At 52.7% G+C, this 25,054-nt stretch overlaps 1 protein-coding gene across 1 annotated transcript in view; it reads left to right on the forward strand.

The window, feature by feature from the left end:
* The first annotated feature begins 6,297 nt into the window (after positions 1-6,297).
* Positions 6,298-25,054, forward strand: part of CCDC57 (coiled-coil domain containing 57) — a 104,783-nt gene continuing 86,026 nt past the window's right edge. Inside the window, exons 1-3 of the mRNA XM_060134261.1 lie at positions 6,298-6,324; positions 19,324-19,738; positions 20,927-21,035. Of these exons, the coding sequence (XP_059990244.1) occupies positions 19,332-19,738; positions 20,927-21,035 (516 nt within the window). The 5' untranslated portion in view covers positions 6,298-6,324; positions 19,324-19,331. The remainder of the gene's footprint in view (positions 6,325-19,323; positions 19,739-20,926; positions 21,036-25,054) is intronic.

Raw genomic sequence — 25,054 nt, forward strand, 5'->3', positions numbered from 1 at the left:
CTTTTCCTCCCATTTGCTTCATTCCACCTGCCCTTGGTCCCACAGGTGGCCACTTGGGGATCTGCCATCTCTGCCCCATCCTGAGCTGTGGGCTGGGGGTAGGAGGAGGGTCAGGTCTCCCTCTCCCCCTCCTTGGAGCCAATCTAGGTCCTGGGGGTGGGATTGGGTCAGGGTTGGAATTGTCACTTCGTGCTTTCCACTGGCTAGAGCCCCCCAACTCCCTCTTTGCTCTTTGTGTCCACACCCACTCCTCTCCCTGGGTCCTCCCACACCTGTGCCCCCAGGCCCCACAGGCAGCCCTTCCAGCCTTGCTCCCTGTGGTCCCTACTACCCATTCCTCCCTCCCCTCGTCCTGGAGGCCACACAGTCCAGGCACCCAACATACGGCTCCTCTGTCTGCTGCCTGCAGCCCTGTTCTCCCTCTGGGTCCCACAGGCTTGGGGGCTGCTGCTGTGGGACGCTACCTCCCTGTGCCCCCCTCTGCCTTGCCTGTCGCTGTTTGCCCCCACCTGTGGCCTGAGTGAGGTGCCGCTGAGCGCAGTGGAGTGGCCAGCCAGGGAAGGACTGGTGGCCAGAAGACCACTGGGGGCTGGCGGTGGGAGGCTCCCTGCTGTCGGGCCTGGCACAGCCTCCTCGGACGGGGGCCTGGAACAGAGCTGGCGATCACACAGCCTCTGCTGGCAGTGGCTGCTCCCACGGCCTGTGCACAGCCTGAGGGCGGCCGGGCTATACCTGCAACCTCGCCTGCTCTCCAGGTGAGGCGAGGTGCCCCTTCACAGGTCAGGGCAGCTGAGGAGGCTGGCTGAGCCCAACACCGCACAGACTTCCGCTCAGTTGGGTACCTTTCCCAGGGGGCATCTGGCAAACGCTCACTGTCCCACACTCCCTGTCCAGGTCCCCAGCCCCCAAGTGCAGTGGCCGTTTCTCAGACCACAAGCCTCCAGACCCCCTCTTCTCTCTCTGTCCATCTGGAGTTGGGGGGTAGCCTCTCCCCTCTCAGGGCCCTCAAGACAATCCTTGTGTTGGTGACCCCAAGGCACCCCTGCAGCCCAGACTCCCTGAGGACCCTCAATTCCCTGCGCCAGTTGGAACTCCCTGCTGCCACCCCCTGCACCGGGGGCCTTCCTCCGGGGTCCTCTCTTTCCCTCACTCCCACATCCAGGCCTGGGCAAGTCCTGCAATTCCTCATGCCCTAGGCCGTGGACCCCCAAGCCTGGGAGAGCCTTTGCCCACTCTGGTGCCTGGAACAGAGTAGGAACTCCAGGAATGCAGGTGAGTGAGGACATTCGGGAAAGGGCAGCTTCACACACCGTCCAGCCTCCTCTCCACCCCTGCAGCCCATTCCTCACACGCGGCCAGAGGCAGACTCCCAAAGCACCCCTGGCCCGGGCCTCTGTCTCTCTTCCTTGGCTACCATTCAGGTCTCACCTGCTCAGGTGGGCTGCCTGGTGGCCCAGGTAACTTAGCCCTAGCCACGCACTCTGCACCTGACCTTGCTTTGGCTGCCTCTCCCGACCTTACCGGGGATCTGCGTACCCTCTGGGGGTGAGCTGGGTGTGGGCCCACCTCATTACTTGCTTTTGCTCTCTAGGGCTGAAACTCGGCTCACCTGGGCTGCCCCCTCCCAAGCGATACCCGGATTTACAGCTTCCCACTAATCCCCCTAATCTCAACTTGGAGCATCTCAGCCCCAGGGGACAGAGGTCATGACCCAGCCTGGCACGCGGAGGCCCGGGAAAGTTCTCCTGAGGTGGTGGATGGAAGTCTCAGCCCGACCCTGCCCTTGGCCTTCCCCAGGCCAGAATGGCCAGCTGGAGGATGCAGCCAGGCCCTGGCAAGGAACCAGGCCCGGGAGCCACGGAGGGGGCCGAGAGAGTGGGCTGGGCTGCGTGCCAAGCTCTAAGCATCCCTGTAGCCACCGGGAGGGCGAGGCCTTGCCCAGCCTTCCTGTGCCAACCGCAGTCCTCCTCTTCCCGGTGACTCAGCACAGCTCGGCGGAATGTCTGGGGTCACTCAGGAGAGGGTGGAACGAAGCCAGTCCCTTGCCCCTCAAGCGCCAGCTCACGGGTGGTTTGCAGGGAGGCGTGAGGGTGGGTCCTGTCCCTGCTCTGCTTGGCCACTCGAGCCCCCGGTTCCCCTCACCTTCGTTTCCTCACTTTCACTCCAGAGGGTGGACCTCACGGTCTCTGGGGATTCGGTTACTGGAATCCCTCAGCCTCCCCGAATCCCCTCAGAGGCCACAGTGGGCAGCAAAGTGAGGTGGACATCAGCCCCCCGGGCAAGACGGCTGTGGGGGTCGGTTGACCTGGCGAGGTGCACCCTCTCTTGGTGCCCACTTGTCGGGCAGCTTGTCCTTTTGGCCATGGCCTCACAGGGAACACCGCACTCTGTCCCATCCATGTCCATAGCCCTGCCTCTGCCTCCAGGCCTCAACCTCTAGGAAATGGCTATGTTGGGCCTCCTGGTTCTCTTGTCCCTTCCAGGAGTGCCGTACTTCCAACCAGAGTCCCTTCCTGGTTGTGGCGCCACGAGGACGCCCTCCCCTGCCCCAGCCTGCTGCCGGGTTCGCAGGGCACCCCTTGTTCGGCAGGGGCAGGGATCATCCCGCTGGCTGTCCATGGCCTGGCACATACTGGTAGCGGGGGGGACGGTGAAGGACATCTCTCCCACTGAAGCCTCCCAGCTGGTCCCTGTTTCCTCAGGACCCTACCAGGGAATTTGCCCACCTGCTTCTGGTGGTCCAGAGGGGCACACAGAGGCCCAGGCAGCAGGTGGCAGCCTGGCCTTTCCTGCCCTGGGGCCTGTGAGCAAGTGGATAGGTCATTGCAGCCTAACACAGGCACCTTCCTAATCCGAGGGGGAAGTGACTTGCTCAAGGCCATGCAGGCTGGTGCCTAAGCTGGCCCCACCCAGATCCCTGTGCTTTTGGGACCCCATGAGAGGCCTGCAGCAGGGCTCCCACTGTGAGGTCAGCTCCCAGCACTATGAGCCCCACGGCCAAAAATTGGAGGAAGGACCTGGAGTCATGGGCAGTCAGAATGGGGGCCTCGTCGGGCAGCCCCTGGTACTCCCCTGGGGGGCACTGTCCTGGGAGGGCATCCAGCTGCCAGGCCAGGCTGCCCACACAGGGGTCACTTGATGATCACCAAGGTCAGGCTGTATTCTGGGATCTGGGAGCCACAGCCCAAGCCCAGCCCTTTGATGCGTGGCCATCCTGGTTTATACCACCCCACAGCGAGCCAGCTTGCCACCCAGTGTTGACATCTGCTCTAAGCTTAGGTGCTGGGGGCGCCAGTGGGAGCAGGATGGCTGACCACGCCCAGGCCAGCAGACTTGGCCCACTCCTGAGCCCCCTGGCCTCAGTTTCCCCATCTGTAAAGTGGAGAGAGTTCTAGAATCACCCGAAGTGTGGCTTTGAGGGCTTCATGTGATATAGGGGCCACCCCACATGACAGGCCGGGAAGCAGGGCCCCCCTCAGAGCCCACTGGCTTCTCAGGAAGGTCCAGCACTAGTCCTTTGCTGGCCCTTTAGTGTCCCTGCAATGTTGTTATTATCCCACAAGCATTGTACCCTCACAAGCTCCAACTGTATGCTTGGGGTGAGGGGGCAGTTTGATCCTGGCTATGCTAGTCACGAAGGGGCTGGGCAGGGTCCCTTAACCTCTACTGTTCTGTTACCACACCTGTGAGGGGTGACCACAGGGTGGCCTGTGGGGAGCTGGCCCTGGGCTGATATTAGCCCAGGGAAAGCAGTCTGTAGCAGGTTGAATGGTGGCCCCAAAAAGACGTGTTCTGGTGGTCCCAGTACCTTAGGATGCGACCTTCCTTGGAAATAGGGTCTTTATAGATGTAATTAGTTAAGATGAGGTCACATGGGAGAAGGGTGGGTCTAACCTGATAGGACTGGTGTCCTTAGAAAAGAACACATGTGAAGACACACACAGGAGGAAGGCCACGTGACGACAGAGGCAGAAAGTGGGGTGATGCATCGATGGGCTGAGGGGCACCAAGGACTAGCACCAGTAGTCACCTGAAGCTGGGAAAGGTGGGTCAGGATTCTATCCAGGGCTTTTGGAGGGAGCAAAGACCTGCAGCCACCTTGATTTTGGCTTCTGGCCTCCAGAACTGCTGCCTCAAGCCCCCAGTTTGTGGTCACTGTTATAGTGGCCCCAGGACAGACACACAGTCAGTCAGCATTGGCAACAGCAGGGATGCAGCAGGCTGGCCGAAGGGTCACCTGCCTTGCAGTGTGCGCAGAGGGCATTCTGGGTGGAGGAGTAGGTCTGGACAGGATGGTGGGCAGGTTGGGGGAGACAGACTGGGAGAATGTGGGGTCTGGCCTGACCTGTGGGGAGACCAGGCAGAGAGCTGGGTAAAGAGTAGGCAACATGTCCCTCCTCCCTTCCATGGGCATCTACTGGGCTCCCAGACGTGGGGCACAGATAAGGGGCCGAGCTCCAGAGCCTAAGTGGACAAATTTTCAGACCTTAGAGGGCCTGTGGGGTCTGCCAGGAGTGACAAGGCCCCTCTCGGGGTGGTGAGGGCCTGAGCTCTCAGCAGGGCCCACTGCCGGCCTCCATCATTTTGTGGGCTGTGTGATGTGCAGGGGCAGGTGAGTACCATACCTCTCTGGGCCCAGCACCCCAGAAGCCTTAACTGGGGCTCAGGTGAGGGAATCAGAAGTTCTGGGATGTTGGGCGATTGAAGTGGTAGAAGCTGGCCCTGCCACAGAAATCAAGGCCATGCTGCTCCTGGGCCAGCCTTAGGGTTAGTGCTAGGGTCAGGGTCAGGGCTGGGGTTATTGCAGGGATAGGGTTACGGTAGGGTGGGTCAGGATTAGGGGTTAGGATTAGTGTTGGGTTGTCACAGAGTTAGGGGTTAGGGTCAGGGTGAGGGTTGGGGTTAGGTTTAGTGTTGGGGTCAGGGTCAGGGCTTGGGTTAGGGTGACTGTTGGGGTAATTGCAGGGATATGGTTATGGTGGGGTGGGTCAGGCTTTGGGGCATAGATGGTGAGGTGCAGAGATCATATTTATTGTTAGGATTTGTCTTTATTCAAAGGGGTGTATCCTCTTGGCCCTTTGGGTTTACATAGATACACCCCAGAGGCCCTTCCCTGGGGCTGAACTAGCACCCATGTAGTTCACATGTTGTTCAAATCTATGAGGAATGGAGGGTGTTATCCCTAGTTTATGGAGAAGCAAACAGAGTCCCAGAAAGCTGTAACAAGAGGAGCGGAATTGGGATTTGAAGCTGGACTGTCAAGCAGGTTACCCTGGTCTGGAGGCCGTGAGGCTGCCCAGGGCCTATGGGATGTAGGTTAAAGGTCATGGGGACCCGCTGTGGCTCCTCCAGGCAGGCAGGACTATTTTCACGTGGTTTCTGTGCACTGATAGGATCACATCTTTCATTTTCCATGAGGCTTGAATTATTGATCTGCCTGATTTTTTTTTTTTTTTTTTTTTTTTTGCGGTATGCGGGCCTCTCACCGCTGCGGCCTCTCCCGCTGCAGAGCACAGGCTCCGTTGGTGTAGGCTCAGCGGCCATGGCTCACGGGCCCAGCCGCTCCACTGCATGTAGGATCTTCCCGGACCGGGGCACAAACCCGTGTCCCCTGCATCGGCAGGCGGACTCTCAACCACTGCGCCACCAGGGAAGCCCCTGATCTGCCTGATATTTAATAACCCCTGGACCTCCCTCCAAGAGCTGCCTCCTAAAACAGAGGGTTGGGACTTTTGTCCAGCACTGGCAGGAACAGCTTGGCGACTGGCCCTGGGCAGCCAGAAAGCCATCAGGGTGGAGAAAACACAGATGGAGAGGAGAGGCTGGACCAAAGACTATGTCACCCCGCCTCTGTGCCCATCACTGCCTCTCTACAGCCCGGGCCCCTCCCCTCCCAGGTACAGTACCGCCCCGCTCCGTGCAGTCCCACATCCCGACCCGTCGGAGCCGCCAACAGCTTCGGGGCTGCGAGACGGGCGGGATCGTGGAGCCCAGCTGGACTAGGGGCGGCTGTCGCGCCGGGAAGCCTTGGCCGCCTCCCGTCCACCCGCCACCCACTGATAGTCCTAGGCCTTCCTCCCTCGGCTGCACCTGCGCTCGGGCCGGGGGGGTGGGGGGGGTAGGGGGTGGGGGTGGGGGGGTAGGGGGTGGGGGTGGGGTGGGGGGTAGGGGGTGGGGGTGGATCCCGGAACCTGGCTTCGGGGCTCACGTTTCCAGCCGGCGGGATCCGAGCAGTGCACCAAGCGCGCCCGGATAGCGGCAGACGGACTCGGGTTACCATGGCAACGCGCCGGGACCGGAGGCTGCTCGTAGCAGGCGTTCTGGGTGAGGCGCGGACACGGGGGCGGCGCGGGGGGCCGCCGAGGGGCCTCAGGGGCCCGCAGCGTGGGAGGCTTCGGCCTCTCGGCTCGCTTTTCACGGGCGTCTTTGCTTTCCTTGGAAAAACCCGAGACGTTCAAGTCCTGCCAGACGCAGTGCGCTGGGTGGGAGGGCCGGGGGCGTTCTCTGCCGGCACGCTTTGTTTCGAGTGCTCTAGTGTTTATTCGACCCCTCCAGGAACCTGAAGAGGTGGGTGCTGCAGAGATGAGAGAGTTTACCCCGGACAACAGCCAGTGAGGACGGGTTCAAACCCAGGCAGCCTGGTCCAGAGTGATTTTCTTTTTTTAATTATTTGAGACTTACAAAAGAGTTGCAAAAGGAGTACAGAGATTGCCTCTTTACCTTTTGCCGAGATTCCCCCAAATGTTAACCTCTTATGTTACCATAGTTCATTTTAGCAAACTAAGGAAACTAACACTAATACAAAACCATGATCTAATGTATAGGATTTATTCACTAAGCAATTATCCCACGAATGACTTTAGTCTTTTACAAGATCCAATCCAGCACCATCCGTGTTTTGTCTTCTTATTCGTTAATCTGGAGCACTTCCTCTGTCTTTCCTTGACTTTTATGAGTCAGTTATTTTGCAGAATGCCCCTCAGTTTGGGTTTATCTGATGTTCCTTTATGATTACTTTTAAGTTATGCATTTTTATTAAGAAAAACCTTACCAGTGAAATTGTGTTTTTCTCTGCATCTTATCAGGAGTCATCTGATGCTGATTTGTCCCATTACTGCTGATGCTAACTTCGGCCGTGTGTTTTAGGTGATGTCTACAAGGTGTTTCCCTCATCAAGTTACCTTTTTTCCCTTTCTAAATAGTAAATATCTTGTTTATAACCATACTGCCAACGAGTAATTTTAGCGTCCAGAAGTGAGCATTTTCTGAAACAATTATAAGTGTTGCATTTGCCACATGGTAATTTTTCCGTTTCCATTATTTCTGCTTTTATAAGTTGGAATTGTACTGTAAGGAAGAACTTTTCCATATTTTAATTTGTTCAGTTATTTCTTGGTATAGGCATTTTATTTTTATTTCATAGGTTATAATCCATTACTGTCATTTATTTTGTTGCACTGTTGTCCAGATTTAGCCCATTCAAGTTGGCCTCTGCCCTTTTAGCCTGTCCTCAACATTTTGAGCACTTACTTATTTTCTGACACCACAAGATATTCTGGACTCATTTTGTGCTTTCCTTAACCTAGCCTGGAGTCAGTCATTTCTCTAAGGAGTGTTGGTTCCTTTTAGTTTAGATGTTTTTTTTAGAAACCAAGATCTGGGGGAGGTATGCTCATTGCTACTGGAGTGTCATTTCTTTTTGGCTTTCTCAAAGGGCGAGCTGGGAAACATGTATTTGTGTACACTACATACATCCGTATCTATTTCTATATCCATATATCTGTACATACTAAAAACTGAGTTTATATTGATACTTCCAATTCCAATCCATCACCACAGGGTTCATTCTACATTCCTTTTCCTCTAACTCTGGCTCCTATTGTCCTCAGTACATTTACCTTTTTGCTCAATCCTAGACCGCATATAAAGTAATTTCAGTATTACCAATCCATATTTGTGTGAAAAACAAACCTACTAAAGTATAATATTTGCATGTGGTTGTTTTTGTTTTTTTCCTTAGAATATATAGTTAAAATGCTGTTTTACAAAGTTGTCTTAGTGTGTTTATGTTATTAATTTGTAATAAAGTGAGGTTCATTTGTTTCTGATTATATTTCACTTTGAGTCCTTATTGATTTTTTTTTTTTTTTTTTTTTTTTTTTTGTGCTGCAGTGCGTGGCTTGTGGGATCTTAGTTCCCCAACCAGGGATTGAACCCAGGTCCTTGGCAGTGAAAGCACGGAGTCCTAACCACTGGACCGCCAGGGAATTCCTGATTCCTTATTGATTTAAGTTTTGGTATGTGAAACATTTATGTGGTTCTAAAAGTGAGCACAGTATCAGCTCTTAACTACAAAACTATTCAAACTTCTATTTTATCATTTATTCGCTTTTTTGGGGGGAGAGGCAAGGAAATCTGGCAGCTGTAAATTCAAATAAAAAGCACTCTGTTCCCCTCACTGTAGCAGTATCCCTCACCCCAAGCAAGTTCTGGTGATTGAATTAAGATCTATCTGCTGCTCATCTCTCTCAGATTTTACAAATGGTCATGGGTACTGTTTGGCAGTCAGTGAAGGACAGGAGAAAAGGCTTGGGTCATAGGCCCCGAATTTTCATCCCCTCGATCCTCTTAAAAATTGTCTATACCGAGTTTAGTTCATGCTGGGATTCCAGAGGGTGCCAGCACTGAGTCCCCTGTCCTGAGTGCAGAGATGAGCCACCTCTGGAATTTCTTTCAAGTCCCACAAAAATGTTCTATAAATTCAGCTTTTTGAATATATTTACAGAGCACCAGTAAGACAACATGCCTTACCAAAGTAGATTTGGGTTTTCTGCATTAGGAATGGCGGTTGAGTGGAAAGCCAAATGTATCTGGAGCCACAGTCCTTCGGAGGAAGGAGATAAAAAGAAACCTCTGCTTTAGGTGTCTCTTTGCCCAGCCATTGTGCCTAAATGGCTTGTTTGTGAGCGTCTAGGGACTGACTTTTAGCCTTTACAAATGGTCCTTTTTTGTACATTTTAGAGTTTGCAACTGCTTATGTTTTACTGAAGTCATGCAATGTTTTTTCAGTAAAGTACTTGTCAAGTGTTTATTCTAAAACAATTGCTCCAAGTTTTTGGTCAGACAAACAAAAGTGTGATTAGTTCTACTGTCACATCTGCAATTGGGTAGCCTGTGGGTTCCTCTCTGATTTGGTCATCTTGGCAAGGGGTGAGATTGGCAAGGATGAAATCATCCTCCCAGGCTCCTTCCTGTATACCCAGCTTATAGTCGCTGCTGCCAGCTTGCTGGAGAGTTGGGGCCCCGCCAGGGCAGGGTGAGCCCCTCTGCAGAGCCCACTTGGCTTGGAAAGCTCCTTCTTCTCCATGGAGCTCCTTTTCATATATGGTTTCTTAGGCCTCATCCTTTGCCCCGAACTCTTGTAAGTATGATGTCGGCTGTTAGGAGATGCTTGGCTATAGATCCTCCTTGCAGCCCTGGCCTTGTCGTAATCTGTGAAGAGACACCTCAGAGTCTCCCAATGCCTGGACGAGCCAGTTTCTGAGCCTCTTTCTCAATGCTCCGTTTGATCTGACAAGGCTGGGCCTGCATGGTCAGGGTCAACTGCTGCAGACCACTGCTGGGTTTTGGGTGAGAGAGTAAGTGCCCGAGCTCTTCCACACCCCACTGTATAGTCTGTGGTGGCATCTTGACACCAGGGGTGCATTCGAACTCACTCATGACTGAGGTGGTCTTCAGATAGGGCCTCTGCTGCTTGTGTCTGTTTGCAGCCTGCAAATTTTCCATGTTTGGGAAACCATGACTTTCATGAGGAGTAACTTCCATCTTCCTAAGACCCAGAATTTCCAAGTGCCTTTCAGAACTAACAGGTAAATATCCCCTTTAGATTAAAAAAAAAAAAAAAAAAAGTTTAGAAAGCTCAGCATTTTACAGATGAGAACATCAGAGTGATGAGATGACCTAGCACAGTCCTGGTCCATCCCCTGCTGACCCCACTGCTTCTCTTAGAAGATTGTGAACGACGTGGGCCAAGATGAGTTGACAGTGCGCTCCCCCCGCCCTTCCCGGAGATTTCTCCAGTTGCCCCAGAGGTTTTGTGTGGTCCCTCCTGTAAACTGGGTGTGTACTGGGGATGCCTGCTGGCTGACAGACAGATTGGGTCCAGATTTTGAATCTGTGACCTTTAATAAAAGCCGATTATTCTCAGCCTTGGGGCTTTTAGGATTTGTGATGGATGCAGGGCAGGCTGTCTGTGATGGGGTGGGAGGGAAAGGAGCATAGCACTGGGCATGTCGAGGTCCAGTGGAGCATACACAGTAGAAGCTGGTTTCTCTCTGGGGACCGGCTGGAGGTCCAGAGGGAGCTGTGGTGGGCAAGATGGGCCAGGCCCCATCCTAGGGGTCTTCATATACTGTGCCAAACAGGTTGAACTTTCTTTTGAAAAGGCCACGTGCCATGGGCACAGTATCACGTGGTCAGATTTCTGTACTAGGAGGGCAATTTCCATGGGTGGCTGTGTGACCGATGCATTTAAGAGGCGAGCCTACGGATGGTCCTCAGAGGAGGGAGGCCCGTTGACGTCACAGACCTCCGTGTGCTCTCTCTGTAAAGAACCGCAGTGATGACTCAGGCATTTCATCAAAGATCACAGTAGCATCGGCATCATTTAAAGTTGTGTATTTGCTTAAATCCTGATTCTTTGCCTGTGAGTGTGCACAGGCATGTGGGTGGTCTGTGTGTACGCCGATTTCTGTTGACAAGACTATGCCAGAGCCCAGAGCTCACTAGGCCACGCACCAGCTCACACTCACGCAGCCCCACTGTAGTCAGCTGGCTTTGTGCATATGTTGGCGTTTGGGGAGCCAGCCATTAGACGTCAGTTAGTGTGGGTGAACGCCCAACTGTGGAGGTCATCGAGTCACCTTGTTATTCCACTCCGGGCTTTTCTTGAGCTTGGTGGCCAGGCTGACCCGCTGGAACCCTGGTTTCCCAGTGGTCCTGGGAGGCTTGCAGCCAGGGCAGGGGCCACAGACTGAACAGGATGTGTAAGCCTCCTGAAGGCTGAGCAGAGCCCCTTCCTGCCTTTCCCTCCGGGCAGGGCCTCCCTGACCTCTGACCCGAGCAGCCCTGCGTCTCCGGCCACGCTAGTGATGTGGGAAGTTACCTCCTCTGCCCCTTTGTTTCCGTGCATCTCTGTCTTGTCCCAGTAGGGATGACAACCCGTTGGTGTGGGGACCTGGCCCGTGTCTCCAGCAGGTGAAACAGCACCTGACATGTAGTAAGAGCTAAATAAATACTTGTTAAATGAATGAATTTAAAAAAGTTTGCTATGTTTATGAGAATTTTACATAGTATTTTTTTTCTGGCTACAATGATATACATCCTAACTGGAGTAGTAACAAACATTTGTTATCTCCTTCAAGGTGCCAGGGATGGGCGTACAGAACAGAGTGTGGTGACCTCAGGACATACCTGGGGAATCCCCTCGGCTGTCTACCTGGGGGAAATACTTGGCAACTGACTGAACTGGAAGCCAATAACTCCAGTTTTTACTGAATTCAAAACTTTTTAAAGTGAATGTCCTTAGTTTCCCTGTAGTTCATTGATACAGCCAATAACACACTTAAAGATCAAGTTATTGTTGATCTAGAGTGACTGAATCTGAAGGGAGAGGGCTGGCGATCAGAGTGTGGGGTGCTTGGGTATTTTGGAGTGGGGGAAACCATGGACGGGGTAGCAGAGGTGGGCCAGGCACCTCAGCGGATGCAGGGTCATCCTCTGTGGTAGAGCCACCTGGGCTCTGAGACCACCTAGTACACAGGGTTGTGGGTACTTTAAGGAAGCCAAGCCTTTGGAGGAGGAGGAGGAGTGGTTTGGAAGGGCCCTGGGGGAACAAAGATACCTGCCTCCGGGGTTCCTCTGCTGTAGCCCCAGAGCCCCATGTTTATGTGTTGTCATGTGATAGTTTTCTTACTTTTTTTTTTTTTTTTTGCGGTACGCGGGCCTCTCACTGTTTTGGCCTCTCCCGTTGCGGAGCACAGGCTCCAGACGCGCAGGCTCAGCGGCCATGGCTCACGGGCCCAGCCGCTCCGCGGCATGTGGGATCTTCCTGGACCGGGGCACGAACCCGCGTCCCCTGCATCGGCAAGTGGACTCTCAACCACTGCGCCACCAGGGAAGCCCGTCATGTGATAGTTTTTACCATTTAGTTATTTAATACATACTTTTGAGCGCCTCTTGTGTGCTGGAGTTCCAAGTATGGGATACCATGTGGAATGTGTAGGGAAGAATGATAACATAAGCAATAATCCACCCGCTCCTGGAAGTGCCACGCAGAGAACTTGGATGGGTCTACGGCATTGCACCAGTTTGGGTCGAAGTTGAGGGGGGATTTCCTGGAGTGATCCTTGAGTTGGTCTCAGTGACAGGAAGGAGGCTGCTTGTGGGTTGGGTGGAGCATTCCAGGCAGAGGGGCAGCTGGATTGAGATTGACTGACGGGGTGGGAGGGGGAACCATTCGGCACATCCCAGCCCTGAATGTAGCGATCCAGGTGTTGTAAGTGGACCGAGGAACCGGAAGCACTGCTGGGCGGGGGGCAGTTAGGCTTTTTTTTTAAGATTCCTTTGGTGGCTCTGAAAGGGCAAGTATGGAGCAGAGGGGCCAGTTCAGGGTCTGGAGTCAGTGAGACTCCAGGTGAGGGATGATGGTGGCTGAGGTGTGGTGGGGGGATGAGAGACAGCAGGAAATCCAGGCTAGTTCGTGGTGTTCAGCTTGGGCAGCTGGGTGGAGAGGGGTGCCATGGGCAAGCTGAGGGCAGCGGGGGCGGGGGCGTGCAGAATTGAGGGTGGCAGGCTCAGGGTTTCTGTCAGCACCCTGTTAACTCGAGATGGCAAGCAGGCCCTGGATGGATGCAGCTAAGGAGAGGCTGACAAGGCCGCACTGGGCCTGTGGGTGCTGGGCGAGGCAGGGTGCGACTGCCTAGCAGGAGAGGTGGTGGAGACCGGGGCTGTGCCCAAGGTCTGCCCCGGCAGAGCTCTGCTCTGCCCCAGAGCCCTGCGGGGAGGCCACCACACTGTCCCTGGTTAGGACAGCTCTATCAGGACACTTGTGGAGTTCGGCCGTCCCTTCTGCTTAGGACCCTGCTTCCGAGTTCGTCCTCCCTCCCTGCCCTCACACTCAGGACGCTTGCTTCCTGTCCGATGCCACATGTCAGGGGGCGCTTCCTCCATCAAGCCTTCTCAGATTCTCGGTGGACACCGAGTGGGTGTCCTACGTTTAACTCAGTTCCCACACTAACTGCCTGGGGTTAGTGCCGATCCCACGAGATGCCCCCCTTCTGGATGCAAGTCCAGGTTGTCACCTATGCTCTGCCCGACTGCTGTAAATCAGGGTTCCCATGACGCCTCTCCTCAGGTTCAGTAACGTGCTAGAGCAGCTCACAGAACTCTGGGAAGCGCTTTACTTACTAGATCACCAGTTTATTATAAGCGGATACAACTCAGAGCTGCCAGATGGAAGACACAGGGTAAGGTGGGTGGGAGGGGCCGGGAGCTCCCATGCTCGCTCTCCTGGCACACTGCCCTCCACACTTCCACGCCTTCACCAGCCCAGAAGTTCAAACCTGCTCGTTCAGGGATTTTTACGGATGCTTTTGAAACCGTGCATAATAATTAGTCAAACCCATTCACCTGCCTTCACTAATCAAGGTAGTTTTAAGACTTGCATGTCCTCCGAGCAGCATGTAGCCTAAACAATAAGATGTTTGCCTGAGTTGTTTTCCAGGAACTTGGAGTCAGCTGTGTCTAGTTCAAGCTGAGCCAGTTAAGACTGGATAGGACCACCAACCCTCCAACTGGGCATGTAGGAGTGTCCGCTTGGTGACCTTTTAACACTGGGGGGTCGAAAACTCCACCCTCAAAACGTGCAGAGGCCTGTAGCCTAGTTACACCTGTGCAGACCGATTACCAAACCTTTTTTCAATCACCTTTCCTCATGAGCTTGCCTCTGACTGCCCTGCTTCTTTATTCCTGATCCCATAAATACCCCGAGCCCCTTGCCTCTGGGGAGGTGGATTTGAGATTTGATTATCTTGCAAATAAACACCCTCTTTGCTGCAACCTTGGTGTCTAAGCGAGGCTTGTTGTGTGGGGGGCAAAGTGAACCTGGTTGCCAGCCACAAGGTAAGTCCAGAGGGACGTTTTGCCTGTGCCTCGTTGGCCCCTTGCCAGTACTGAAAGCCTGTAGAGGAGTCTGAGCATCTGCTTGGTCTGTTAGTTCCAGGGACCGTCCCCTGGATTTCCCCAGGGAGGTGTTGCTGACCTTCGGTGCTTAGTTTCATTTTGCAGCAAAGAGACAGGTTTTGGGTTTGTTTTGTTTGTTTGTTTTGCAGTACACGGGCCTCTCACTGTTGTGGCCTCGCCTGTTGCGGAGCACAGGCTCCGGACATGCAGGCTCAGCGGCCATGGCTCACGGGCCTAGCCGCTCCGCGGCATGTGCGATCTTCCCGGACCGGGGCACAAACCCGTGTACCCTGCATCGGCAGGCGGACTCTCAACCACTGCGCCACCAGGGAAGCCCCTGTTTTGTTTTTTTTAATTTATTTATTATTTATTTTAGGTTGCATTGGGTCTTTGTTGCTGTGCGCGGGCTTTCTCTAGTTGCAGCAAGCGGGGGCTACTCTTCGTTGCAGTGCATGGGCTTCTCATTGCGGTGGCTTCTCTTATTGTGGCGCACGGGCTCTATGTGCGCGGGCTTCAGTAGTTGTGGCATGCGGGGTCAGTAGTTGTGGCGCACGGGCTTTGCTGCTCCGCGTCATGTGGGATCTTCCTGGTCCAGGACTTGAACCTGTATCCCCTGCATTGGCAGGCGGGTTCTTAACCACTGCGCTACCAGGGAAGCAGGTTTTGGGTTTTGAGTTTTTGTGTTTGGAAGATGTCTTTTGGGTGAGTAACCTTCTTAAAGAAATGCACCTGTGCCTGTTGCCAAACACCTTGGCTCCCTGTGCACCAATGCCGAATAGAAATACGGAGACAGAGATTTGGAGGAAAAGAAATAGAGAGGCTTTTATTTCTCTGCCAGGCAAAGGAGAGACACGGCATGCTGGCACCTCAAGAACTGTGCCCCTGCTCCTCGGGGAATCAGAGAAGATTTACATGTGGGGCTTGCAGTCAGGCCTATATGATAAGGATCAAAAGTAGTGAAGGTCTTGCATTCTTTTTCCTGCATTATTTCAAAAGAGTCACAGCTGGCCTCAGGCAGCCTGGTAATTGGGTTGTTGGGTCCGTTTGTCTCTTGGTTATCGGCCTGCGACCTTCTTTCTGAAATGCAGATGCTACAAGGGAGCGCAGGATGTCATTCAGTTAGTGTTAAAGAGTGATAGGTTAGCTTTGTGAAGTACAGATCTAGTTACAGACACTACAGATTAGTAACAGTTAAAACTAGGAGTGATTAACTCTTTCAGGCCAGGTTATGTTTCTTGTCTAGCCTGTTCACTGTTCCCTTTATTTTTCTTGTTCTCAAGAGAGGGAAAACTTCATTTCTATTTTTGCTGCAACATGCCTAGATTGTTTGCCAATCCTGTCCAGATTGTGGGTTGGAGGCCCACCTGGCAGGATTTTTAAACCTGATTGTTTAAACCATTAGCCACTGGTGATTGATTCAGCCTCCAGCTCCTCTCCTTTCCCTGAAAGTTGGGAGGTGGAGGTGCAAGTTCCAACCCTCCGGTTCCCCTGGCAACCAGCCCCCAACCATTGGTTATCTAGGGGCTTTCCAAAATCACCTCATTAACATAGACTCAGGTGTGGTTGAAAGAGGTTTGTTATGAATAATGGGAGACATCCTTTCACCTGGAGTTATTTCAGGAACTAGGAACAAAAACTAACTAAAGATGCCCCTGTAGCTTCTGTCACTCAGGAAATAGGGTTTTAGGAGCCTTGTGCCAGAAACCGTGGATGAAGACCAGTGTTTGTTGCTGTATCACAACCCCACAAGGCCCTGCGTTCTCCTCCTTCTCCCTCAGCCTCTCGTGCCTGTGCCCTCTCCCTTTGCTCCGCATCTCTGGTGCAGTCACCCCAAGACAGGCTGGGCTGGAAGGGCATGTGCCTCCTCCCCTCCGTGAGGCTGGCCTGCACCCCCAGTGGACACCGGGGAGTTGTGGATGGATGTTTCTGTCCAGATTGAGATCATCGCGGACGCCTGAGGATTAGGGGCTGCGAGGACCAGCCTTAAGAAATGATAGTATCTGTCACACAGGTGCTAATAAAAGCGTCCCCTGCACAAGTGTCTGGAGGTCAGCACAGCAGGCCTGTGGGAGAGACTCAGCCTATACTTTTTCTGTCCTCTGTGGCTGCTTTCACACAGAGTTGAGGGGCATCAGTAGAGACCCTGTGACCCACCAAGCCCTCAATGTTTACCGACTGGCCAGGAAAGGGAGAAAGCTTGCCAGGCCCTGTCCTGCACAATTTGTTTCCCTTATCGTAAGGAATTCATTTAGATCTAAATGCCGACAGCTTCACCTGGGAAACTGCCTTACTTTTTCCTCATGAAAGATGGCAAATCCTATGATGGATCCTGTTTTCCTTTGTGCTTTGCCTTCCAGCAAGCCCTTAGTCAGATGCATTGCTCAATATTTAATAATTACCTGGACTTCATTGCCCATTCCTAACGTTCATCGTGTGTTTCTTTTTTTTAAAATCAATTTTATTTATTTATTTTTGGTTGCATTGGGTCTTCGTTGCTGCACGCAGGCTTTCTGTAGTTGCGGCGAGTGGGGGCTACTCTTCGTTGCCATGCACGGGCTTCTCATTGCGGTGGCTTCTCTTGTGGAGCACAGGCTTTAGGCGCGCGGGCTTCAGTAGTTGTGAGCTCAGTAGTTGTGGCACACTAAGCTCACGGGCTTAGTTGCTCCGTGGCACGTGAGATCTTCCCGGACCAGAGATCGAACCCGTGTCCCTTGCACTGGCAGGCAGATCTTTAACCACTGCACCACCAGGGAATTCCCTCATCGTGTGTTTCTTATTTTACTTTCTGTGTTCTGAGCACTGTTCTGCTGAGCTGTGAGAAACAAATGTCTGAAAAGTTTGTTTCATGTTCCCACCGTCCACGGGGGTAGACAAGCACGTAACACGCATCTTCTTCCAGAAAACGCACCTCATTGTTTCTTTAGTCCTGACAGAATATTTTGGGAGTCTCTAAATACTAACCCAGACCACTTTACTTTTTTTTTCATTTTGTTTCCAAGATGTTAATAGTAATAATTTTGATTACACAGATAATTTTTTGGTAGGGTGTGTGTGTGTGTTTATTTTTTGGTTTTTTGTTGCTTTTCTCTAGAGTTTTATGAGTTCTGTTATTAGTGATCACCTTTCACAGGGCAAAGAGTCCACAGCTCATAAGCTAAGCAAGACTTGGGCTGTCTGAGGAGAGCAGTGCTGGTGGCAGCAACTCTGCAGGTGTTTGAATTGAGGCCCTACGAAGAGTTCAATCACAGTAAACCTGATGCCATCAAAACGTTGTGTAAAATGAAAATTTTGTTCATTTCTTACCTCCACTGGGTTTTAGAAAGTAAGGTTTCGTTGTAGAACTTTGTGGGTTTGTTTTTCTTTTAATATTTATTTATTTGCTGCATTGGGTCTTTGTTGCGGTGCGCAGGATCTTTTGTTGGCGGAACACGGGCCCTTTGTTGTGGTGCATGGGCTCCAGAGCGCGCAGGCTCTGTAGTTGCCTCACGCAGGCTCTCTGGTTGTGGCACGTGGGCTTAGTTGCCCCACGGCATGTGGGATCTTAGTTCCCTGACCAGAGATTGAACTGGTGGTGTCCCCCGCATTGCTAGGCAGTTTCTTAACCACTGGACCACCAGCGAAGTCCCCCTGTTGTTGGTTTTTGTTATCAGTAATTTCAGGAGTGAAATGAACTTCATGTCTCTAAAAAAAGTAGTCCTCTTTCTGGTTTAGAGAGTGTTTGCTGTAAATGTAATGTTAAAAATAAATTTTAAAAAAGACGCTCAGGTTCTCCTGTTCCTGTTTCTGTGTTAGTTTGTGGATATTTGCTTTACATTGACCAAGGAGAACCAGTATTCATGCTGCTGGTGCCCCTTGGGAGGGGCTGCATGGAACCTCCACAACCTGCAGGGTGTCTTCACAGGCCCCTGAAATCTTGTTCCTCTGCCCAAGAGGGTTTCCATGAATGTGTATTGACCCTGTGGGTTGAGATGGCCTGGGACAGTTTGTCTTTTTCATTTAAAAAAAACCCACTTAAAATGAATCAGACATTTCAGACTCTTTAGGGACAATGATACACAAAAGTCACTGCTGGATGCCTGCCTCAGACCCCACCTGGCCTTCCTGGAAAAGCACTCTCAGAGCCGGGCATCATTCACATGCCACCCTCTACCCCAGAAGATGCCGGTGGTACGTGTGCCAGCCTTTATGCCTTCTGGGCCTGTTGTGTAGCTGGCAGGGCCTGACCCATGGCCTCGGACCCATTGCATAAGTCAAGCCCAGGAGATTCCCCCCCCACCCCCACCAGCGGTTCTGCGTATCAGAATCCACCCCATCTCTGCCAGGTGATGGGACCAGGACAGTGGTGGAGGTGCCCTGGTGGGGAGCAACCCTCACCGGCCCTGCCCCTTGTGGGCCATCCTCTGTGGAGACGGGAAGCAAGAGGTCTTCAGACACTTGTTGGCAACTTGACAAAGTAGTTTTATGCTGTTGAATTTAATAAAAAATCGGAGTTGTGTATTATATATCTTCGTTTTTGTAATTTTCATTTTTGTTCTAGCACTTTATTGTGTTTTAGAAAAGTATCAGTGCACGATGGACTGGAAACACAAGAACAGAGGGGCCTGCTTCTGGGTGGTGAATCTCCGGGAGCCTGCATTCCAGCTCCAGGAGTAGAGCATGGGGGTGGGAAGGGGCATTAGCTCAGGGGCCACCTGGGGCCAGTCACAGCTCAGCTACTGAGCGGCCTTTATGAAACTATTTTAAAGAACCTAGCTTTTGTAGGTGAGCAAACAACACTCCCTGTCTTTGCTTCCTCTCTTACCTCGGTGATCCTGCACTTACTGTCTGTTCCCTCTGCTGTAGGGTGAGGATAGGGTAGAAAGAGCCTTTGGGGTCTGGGCCTAGTATGCCCCTGCCCTGCTGGAGCCTAGGGGAGCTGCCTTTGGCTCTCCAGAACTCAGAGTGTGACCAGAAAGCCAGTAACTGGCCAGAGCATCCTCCTGCTTTGGTGACAGCGATCATTTAGTTGGGGATCTGAGGTGTGTGTTGTGGAAGACAGGGTCCCTAACGGTGAACCCGTTGCCTGCCTCCTCTTTGCTGCAGCTGCCGACATGCTGCCCCCGCCCACAGAGCAGGCCCTGAATGCCCTGCTGGCTCGCAAGGAAGAGGAGTGGCGAGCACTGCAGGCCCAGCACTCCCAGTTGCGGGAGGCAGCCCTGCAGGACGCTCAGCGCCAGCTGGAGGAGGCACAGGGGAAGCTGCGACGCCTGCGGGAGGACTTTGTCTACAACCTGCAGGTGCTGGAGGAGCGGGACCGGGAGCTGGAGCGCTACGACGCTGCATTTGCCCGGGCCCGTGGGCTGGAGGAGGCCAGGCAGGCCGAGGTGAGCGAGCTCAAGATCGAGGTGGCCAAGCTGAGGCAGGCGCTGGCCGGCGAGGCCCGGCGGGTGGAGGATCTGCAGCAGCAGTCCCAGCAGAGGTTGCAGGAACACCGCCTAGAGCTGGAGCGGGTCCACAGGTGAGGGCCAGCAGACCCCACTCCCCGACCCTCCACACGCCTCCCGCCCCACAGCGCTGCCCGGCGCCCACCTGTCCAGTGTTTGTCAAGGGAAGGCAGGCAGGGCCACACCTGGATGTCTTTTTCTGGGTCCCAGTGTGGCTGAAATTAGTGGAGATTTGTTCAACTATTTGGAATTTTTCCCCATGATTTACAAATCTGTATCATTATAATAAAACATATTTGAGCTTATGATTATTTTAATGGTGTGGAATATATATTAAATCCAAAACTAAGTGAGCTGACTTGAGGCAAGTCGACTGAGACCCTGAAGCTGCCGTCAGGCTTGTGGGCTCCGCTCACGGTGAGAAGGGAGGTCAGGCCTCAGCTGTGCGCTCTGCTGCAGCCTTGAAGTGCTGTACACTGTTTTGTGAAGTGTCTCCTCAGGTCTTCTGCCCATTCTTTTTCACCAAATTGGGGACATTTTCAACCGTTATTTCTTCAAGTATGTTTTTGGCCCCACCCTCTTTTTCCTTCCATTCTGGGACTGCAGTGATGACCATGTGAGTGTCACATCTTTTGTTATCCACAGGTCTCTGAGGCTCTGCTCATTTTTTTCAGTCTATTTCTATTAACAGGTCAGGTAACTTTTGTTTTTCACTGGTTCTTTGCTCTAACATGTTCATTCGGCCTTCGAGCCCAACCAGGGTGTCCTTTGTTTTGGTTATTGTACTTCTCAGTTCTCAAAGTTCCATTTGATTCTTTGTTACTTTTTCTTTGCTGAGAGTTTCTGATTTCCATTTGTCCTAAAACTGTGCAAAATTGCTTGTTGAAGCATCTTTATGACGGCTGCTTTAAAATCCTTGTTAGATCATTTCAGCATCTGCGTCATCTTGGTGTTAACATCTGTGGATTGTGTTTTCTCATTCAGGTAGAGATTTTCCTGGTTCTTGGTATGACCGGTGACTTTTGATTGTATCTTAGGCACTTTGGGAATTGTGTTGTGAGAGCCTGGATCCCACATCACGTACTCTTCTGCAGGCAGTCACCTGTCCAGGTGCAGCATGTAGGTCCCCTGGGTCCTGCCAAAGCCACCCCCGCAAAAGTGAAGCATGACCTGTCACCTCATGTTTGCAAAGGTGACCCTGCAAATGTGTAGTTTGGAGACTCTGCAGTGTTACTTTTCTTAACACTGCACTTTTCACACAGTGACAGGAACAGTGAGCTGGACCAGCAGCGGGAGCAGTATGGGAACCTGAAGTGGAAGCTGGAAAGGAGGCTGGAGGAGCTGGACAGCGAACTTGCCCTGCAGCGGCAGGTAGGGCGTGGGGTCCAGTTCCTCTTCAGGTGCCCACCCTGCCCGCCCTCTGTGAAACCAAAATTGTACCAGTTGGAGAAGACCATTTTGTTAGCCGTATGGTATCCTGGGATCACAGATTTCTACTTTATGGTGATCTGTGGGGAAGTGTGATGGGGTGTCTAAATCTTCCTCTGTAGTAACTCCCCCAGGGTTCTCTTTCCTTGGAAATAGAATAAACATTTCCTCCTTTATTTATTTTAGAAAAAAGTATTATAAAGTTAAAGTTTGAGTTATTTACTGTGGAAAAGAGCTGGGAGCTCAAGTTGTGATAACTGTACTTCTTTCAACAAAGCAGTAAATAAGTTTAAATATAGATGTATCAGCTGACAGGTGACACTTAAACCTGTCACCAAAATTTCTCCTTGGTGTCATTGAAACTCAGCCTACACTGAGAGACTCAGCTATGTTGGGGTTTGGGTGAAGGATATCCTTCACACTTATGGCCAAAGTCCATGTCTGGCAGGGCTGCGTGTATGCAAGGACATGGGTACCCTTGGTCTCCTTCCAGGATGTGCCAAGCTTGTGTCATCGTAGCAGTGACTGGTGTTTATAGAAACTGCCTCATGGAGCTCCTTGTGCGTGTGTGTGAATTTATCCGCTCAACACAACAGAGACACAATTTTGTTCTACATTTTCCAGATAGGGGAAACATTAAGTAACCTGCCCAAGATCCCCCTCAGTAAGTGGCAGAGCCGTAATTTGAGTCCAAGACAATTCCAGTGCAAGAACTCTTAGGTACTGTCATCCTGCCACAGGATAACAACTCACGCCTCATTTTTATAAATTTATTTATTTTATTTATTTATTTTTGGCTGCACTGGGTCTTTGTTGCTGTGCACGGGCTTTCTCTAGTTGCGGCAAGCAGGGGCTACTCTTCATTGTGGTGTGCGGGCTTCTCATTGCGGTGGCTTCTCTTGTTGCGGAGCACAGGCTCTAGGCGCGCAGGCTTCAGTAGTTGTGGCTCGTGGGCTCTAGAGCGCAGGCTCAATAGTTGTGGCGCACGGGCTTAGTTGCTCCACGGCATGTGGGATCTTCCCAGACCAGGGCTCAAACCCGTGTCCCCTGCATTGGCAGGCGGATTCTTAACCACTGAACCACCAAGGAAGCCCACGCCTTATTTTTAGACTGTGTCTGTGATATTGGAGAGGAGCTGGATCTAGAAGTCAACCTGTCTGTGTCCTCACTTCTGCCCTTCTTGGAGTGATTGAGTGACTTGGAGTGATTGGCTGACTGAGCCATTGAGCTCTGAACTAGGCCCCTAGTCTCTCCAGTGGATGTGCCACTGGGCAGATGTGAATGGTGTGCCTGCCTGTGCTGGTTCCTTTTCGGGCACTGGGGTCAGCGGTTCTCAAGGAGGACAGACCTGTCAGCTGGCAGACTGAGGCCTGACTGCTGGGCCCTCTGTCCCACAGCATAGCGTCAGTGTCCTGAGATAGGACGGCATCCTGATGTGCTGTACCCATCAGGATGGAAGGCGCCCATGGACACAACTGTCCTTGTGACCGAGCTTTCAGGCATGGCCGCATCTACCAACCATGGCTGGTGGAGGAGGGGGCCCTGCCCTTTCCTTCCCCTCTTGGAAGCTTGAATTTTACTGTCCATGATGCCATCATCGCTTAGAACATTTGAAATTTCCTGCAGAGGACTTTCTTTTGGAGTCCTCAGGGACCAAAGAACTTTTCCATTATGGGCGGGTTTGACTTTTGGAAACAGTCCAAGGTCACTGGGGCATGAGCTGAGTGATCAAGACCAGGTATGACTCATCTAAGTCATGAGGTTTCCTCAAGTGGCATTGGAGTCCCTTCCAAAGAAGGAGTTTCGGAAGGGCTCTGGGCAGTGGTGGGAGTGTCCCAGTTAGCAGGACAGTCAGTGGCACTTGGAGGCAGCAGTGCCCTGGTGGGAGTTGTGGTCGCTGGGCTGGGTCTGTGGGTGGCTTCCCAGCCTGTCCACACTCAGAGCCCTTGCTCCGACTCAGGCTTGTTCAGGCTTTGAGCCCCCTTGTCCACAAGGAGGGCACCTCCGGATGGGAGTTTTTATACCAGCCCTGTCTCTGGAAGGAAGGAAACTTGACGTCTGGACTCTCCAGCTCTGGGCTCCATCCAGAGCTGCTGCCAGGAACTTGGGCAGCCTTTGCTGCCTAGTGTGGTTCAGGGACAGCTGGGGCTCACGCCAGCCTCAGGGCTGTGCTGCCCACGCCCGACTCTCTGTGACTGAAGAAAGGGCCTTATGTGCTCATCAGCTTTGTGGGCTTCCTTTGGGCTGGTTTCCCATCTCCTTTTTCTGAAGATCTTTGTGTTCATTATTGACTTGTCAAAGGTAGAATTGATGCAATGGTAATAGTGATTTTTATTTTCAAGAAAGAAGTATAAGATGACGGGAGCTGAGTTTGTAAGCTGTAGACTGTGGACTTAAGGTGTTTCACTGTTGGTTAGCAGTCACAGGATTAGAAGCCACTGGAGGAGAAACAGTGATTTATTGATTTATTCATTTAACAAATAGACTTTGCCAGACACCATCCCGGGCCCTGGGGTTAGGGCTGAGCAGGGGCCCCACCTGCCCTGAGAGTGAGCTGGCCCTTGTGGGGGCACAGTGGACACCCGAACATTACAGGCTCTGGCTGTAGCATCCTAGGGACGTCACCTGCATAACACAGGGAGGCAGGGTGGATGGGGCTGATCTTTAATAGGCAGGTCAGGAAGGGCACCCTGAGAAGAGGACTTGTGAGCCCGCCTTCAGTTGGCGTCAGAGTTCAAGTTCAAGGGGGCTGAGATAGCAGCGGTGTAGGCCTCCCAGGCCCTCGTGAGGATGGCCTTTGCTCCAAGTGAGGTGAGAAACTCTTGGGGGCTTGTGAGCCAAGTTGAGTTTTTAAAAGATCCTCTGTTGTTGGGTTGAGGACAGCCTGTGGGACTGGGGAGGCAGGAAGACAGGAGGAGGCTGCCGCAGCCCCAGGTGAGGGGGCGGGGCTTGAGCCACTGGCAGGTTCTGGATACACCTAGACGGCAGAGCCAGTGCACACGCTGATAGATGAGATGGGGTGAGAGGCAGGCGCCGAGGACACATCTGGTTTGGGGCTGAGTGCCTGGCGGGATGACTTGCCCTGTTTGGAGATGGGGGAACCACACAGGGAGGATGGGGAGGGCGCTTGGTCGGGCTGCATAGAAAGTGGTTTCTGCGCTCCCAGGTGGACAAACTGGGAGGTCAGGATGGAGCAGGTGGGCCACAGGGTACAGAGCTAGGAACCTGGGGCACCCCCAAAGGGTGACTGTAGGCAGAGGAGCCATCCAGGCTGAGCCGGGGACATCGGCACAGGGCAGGGGCATGGGTGGGGGACTAGCAGGAGAGGGGCCCCCAGGAGCAAGAGAAGAGGGTGGTCGGGAGGCGGGCCTGAGCCGCGTGCCTCTGGGGTGAAGTGGGGATGGGGAGTGGACTTGGACGCAGCAGTGCGTGCAGGGGTGGTGGCTTTCTTGTTTCCTCACCAAGGACACTAAATGCTTGCCCGCTGGTCTGGGCCAGGCTCTGCCTGTGCGAGGGATTCCTGCCCCCTGGCAGCCACAGACTGCAGAACTTGGAGCAGAAACCAAGTGCTTCAGTATTTTGTAGCGTTAGGAGTGAATCTCAATGATTTTCATATTCTGATCCCAACAAGGGTTGCTCGTGTGACCCCTTATACTTCGTCTTGCTTCTCAAGGGATAAAAAAAGTATGTTTTCAGTTGTACTTCTGCATGGTGTCTCTGAGGCCCCCCACCTTCCGAGGAGGGGAGGGAGGCTGCTGTGGAGTTTATTGCAGGGCGGAGGCAGACGAGCCCATTCTTGCCGGCACGCTCAGGCTGGGTTCAGTCTTCCCCGACTCTTCCCTTCAGGAGGCTGAGTCTGTCCAAGCCTCTTCAAAAGCAGGGGCCTCATTACTTGGTCAGAAACCTGGAATCCTGCTAGTGTGCTGGGCTCTCCATGCGCTGTGCTTTCCAGGACGTGCATT

This window comes from Lagenorhynchus albirostris, chromosome 20 (genome assembly GCF_949774975.1).
Source record: "Lagenorhynchus albirostris chromosome 20, mLagAlb1.1, whole genome shotgun sequence".
Lineage (NCBI taxonomy): Eukaryota > Metazoa > Chordata > Mammalia > Artiodactyla > Delphinidae > Lagenorhynchus > Lagenorhynchus albirostris.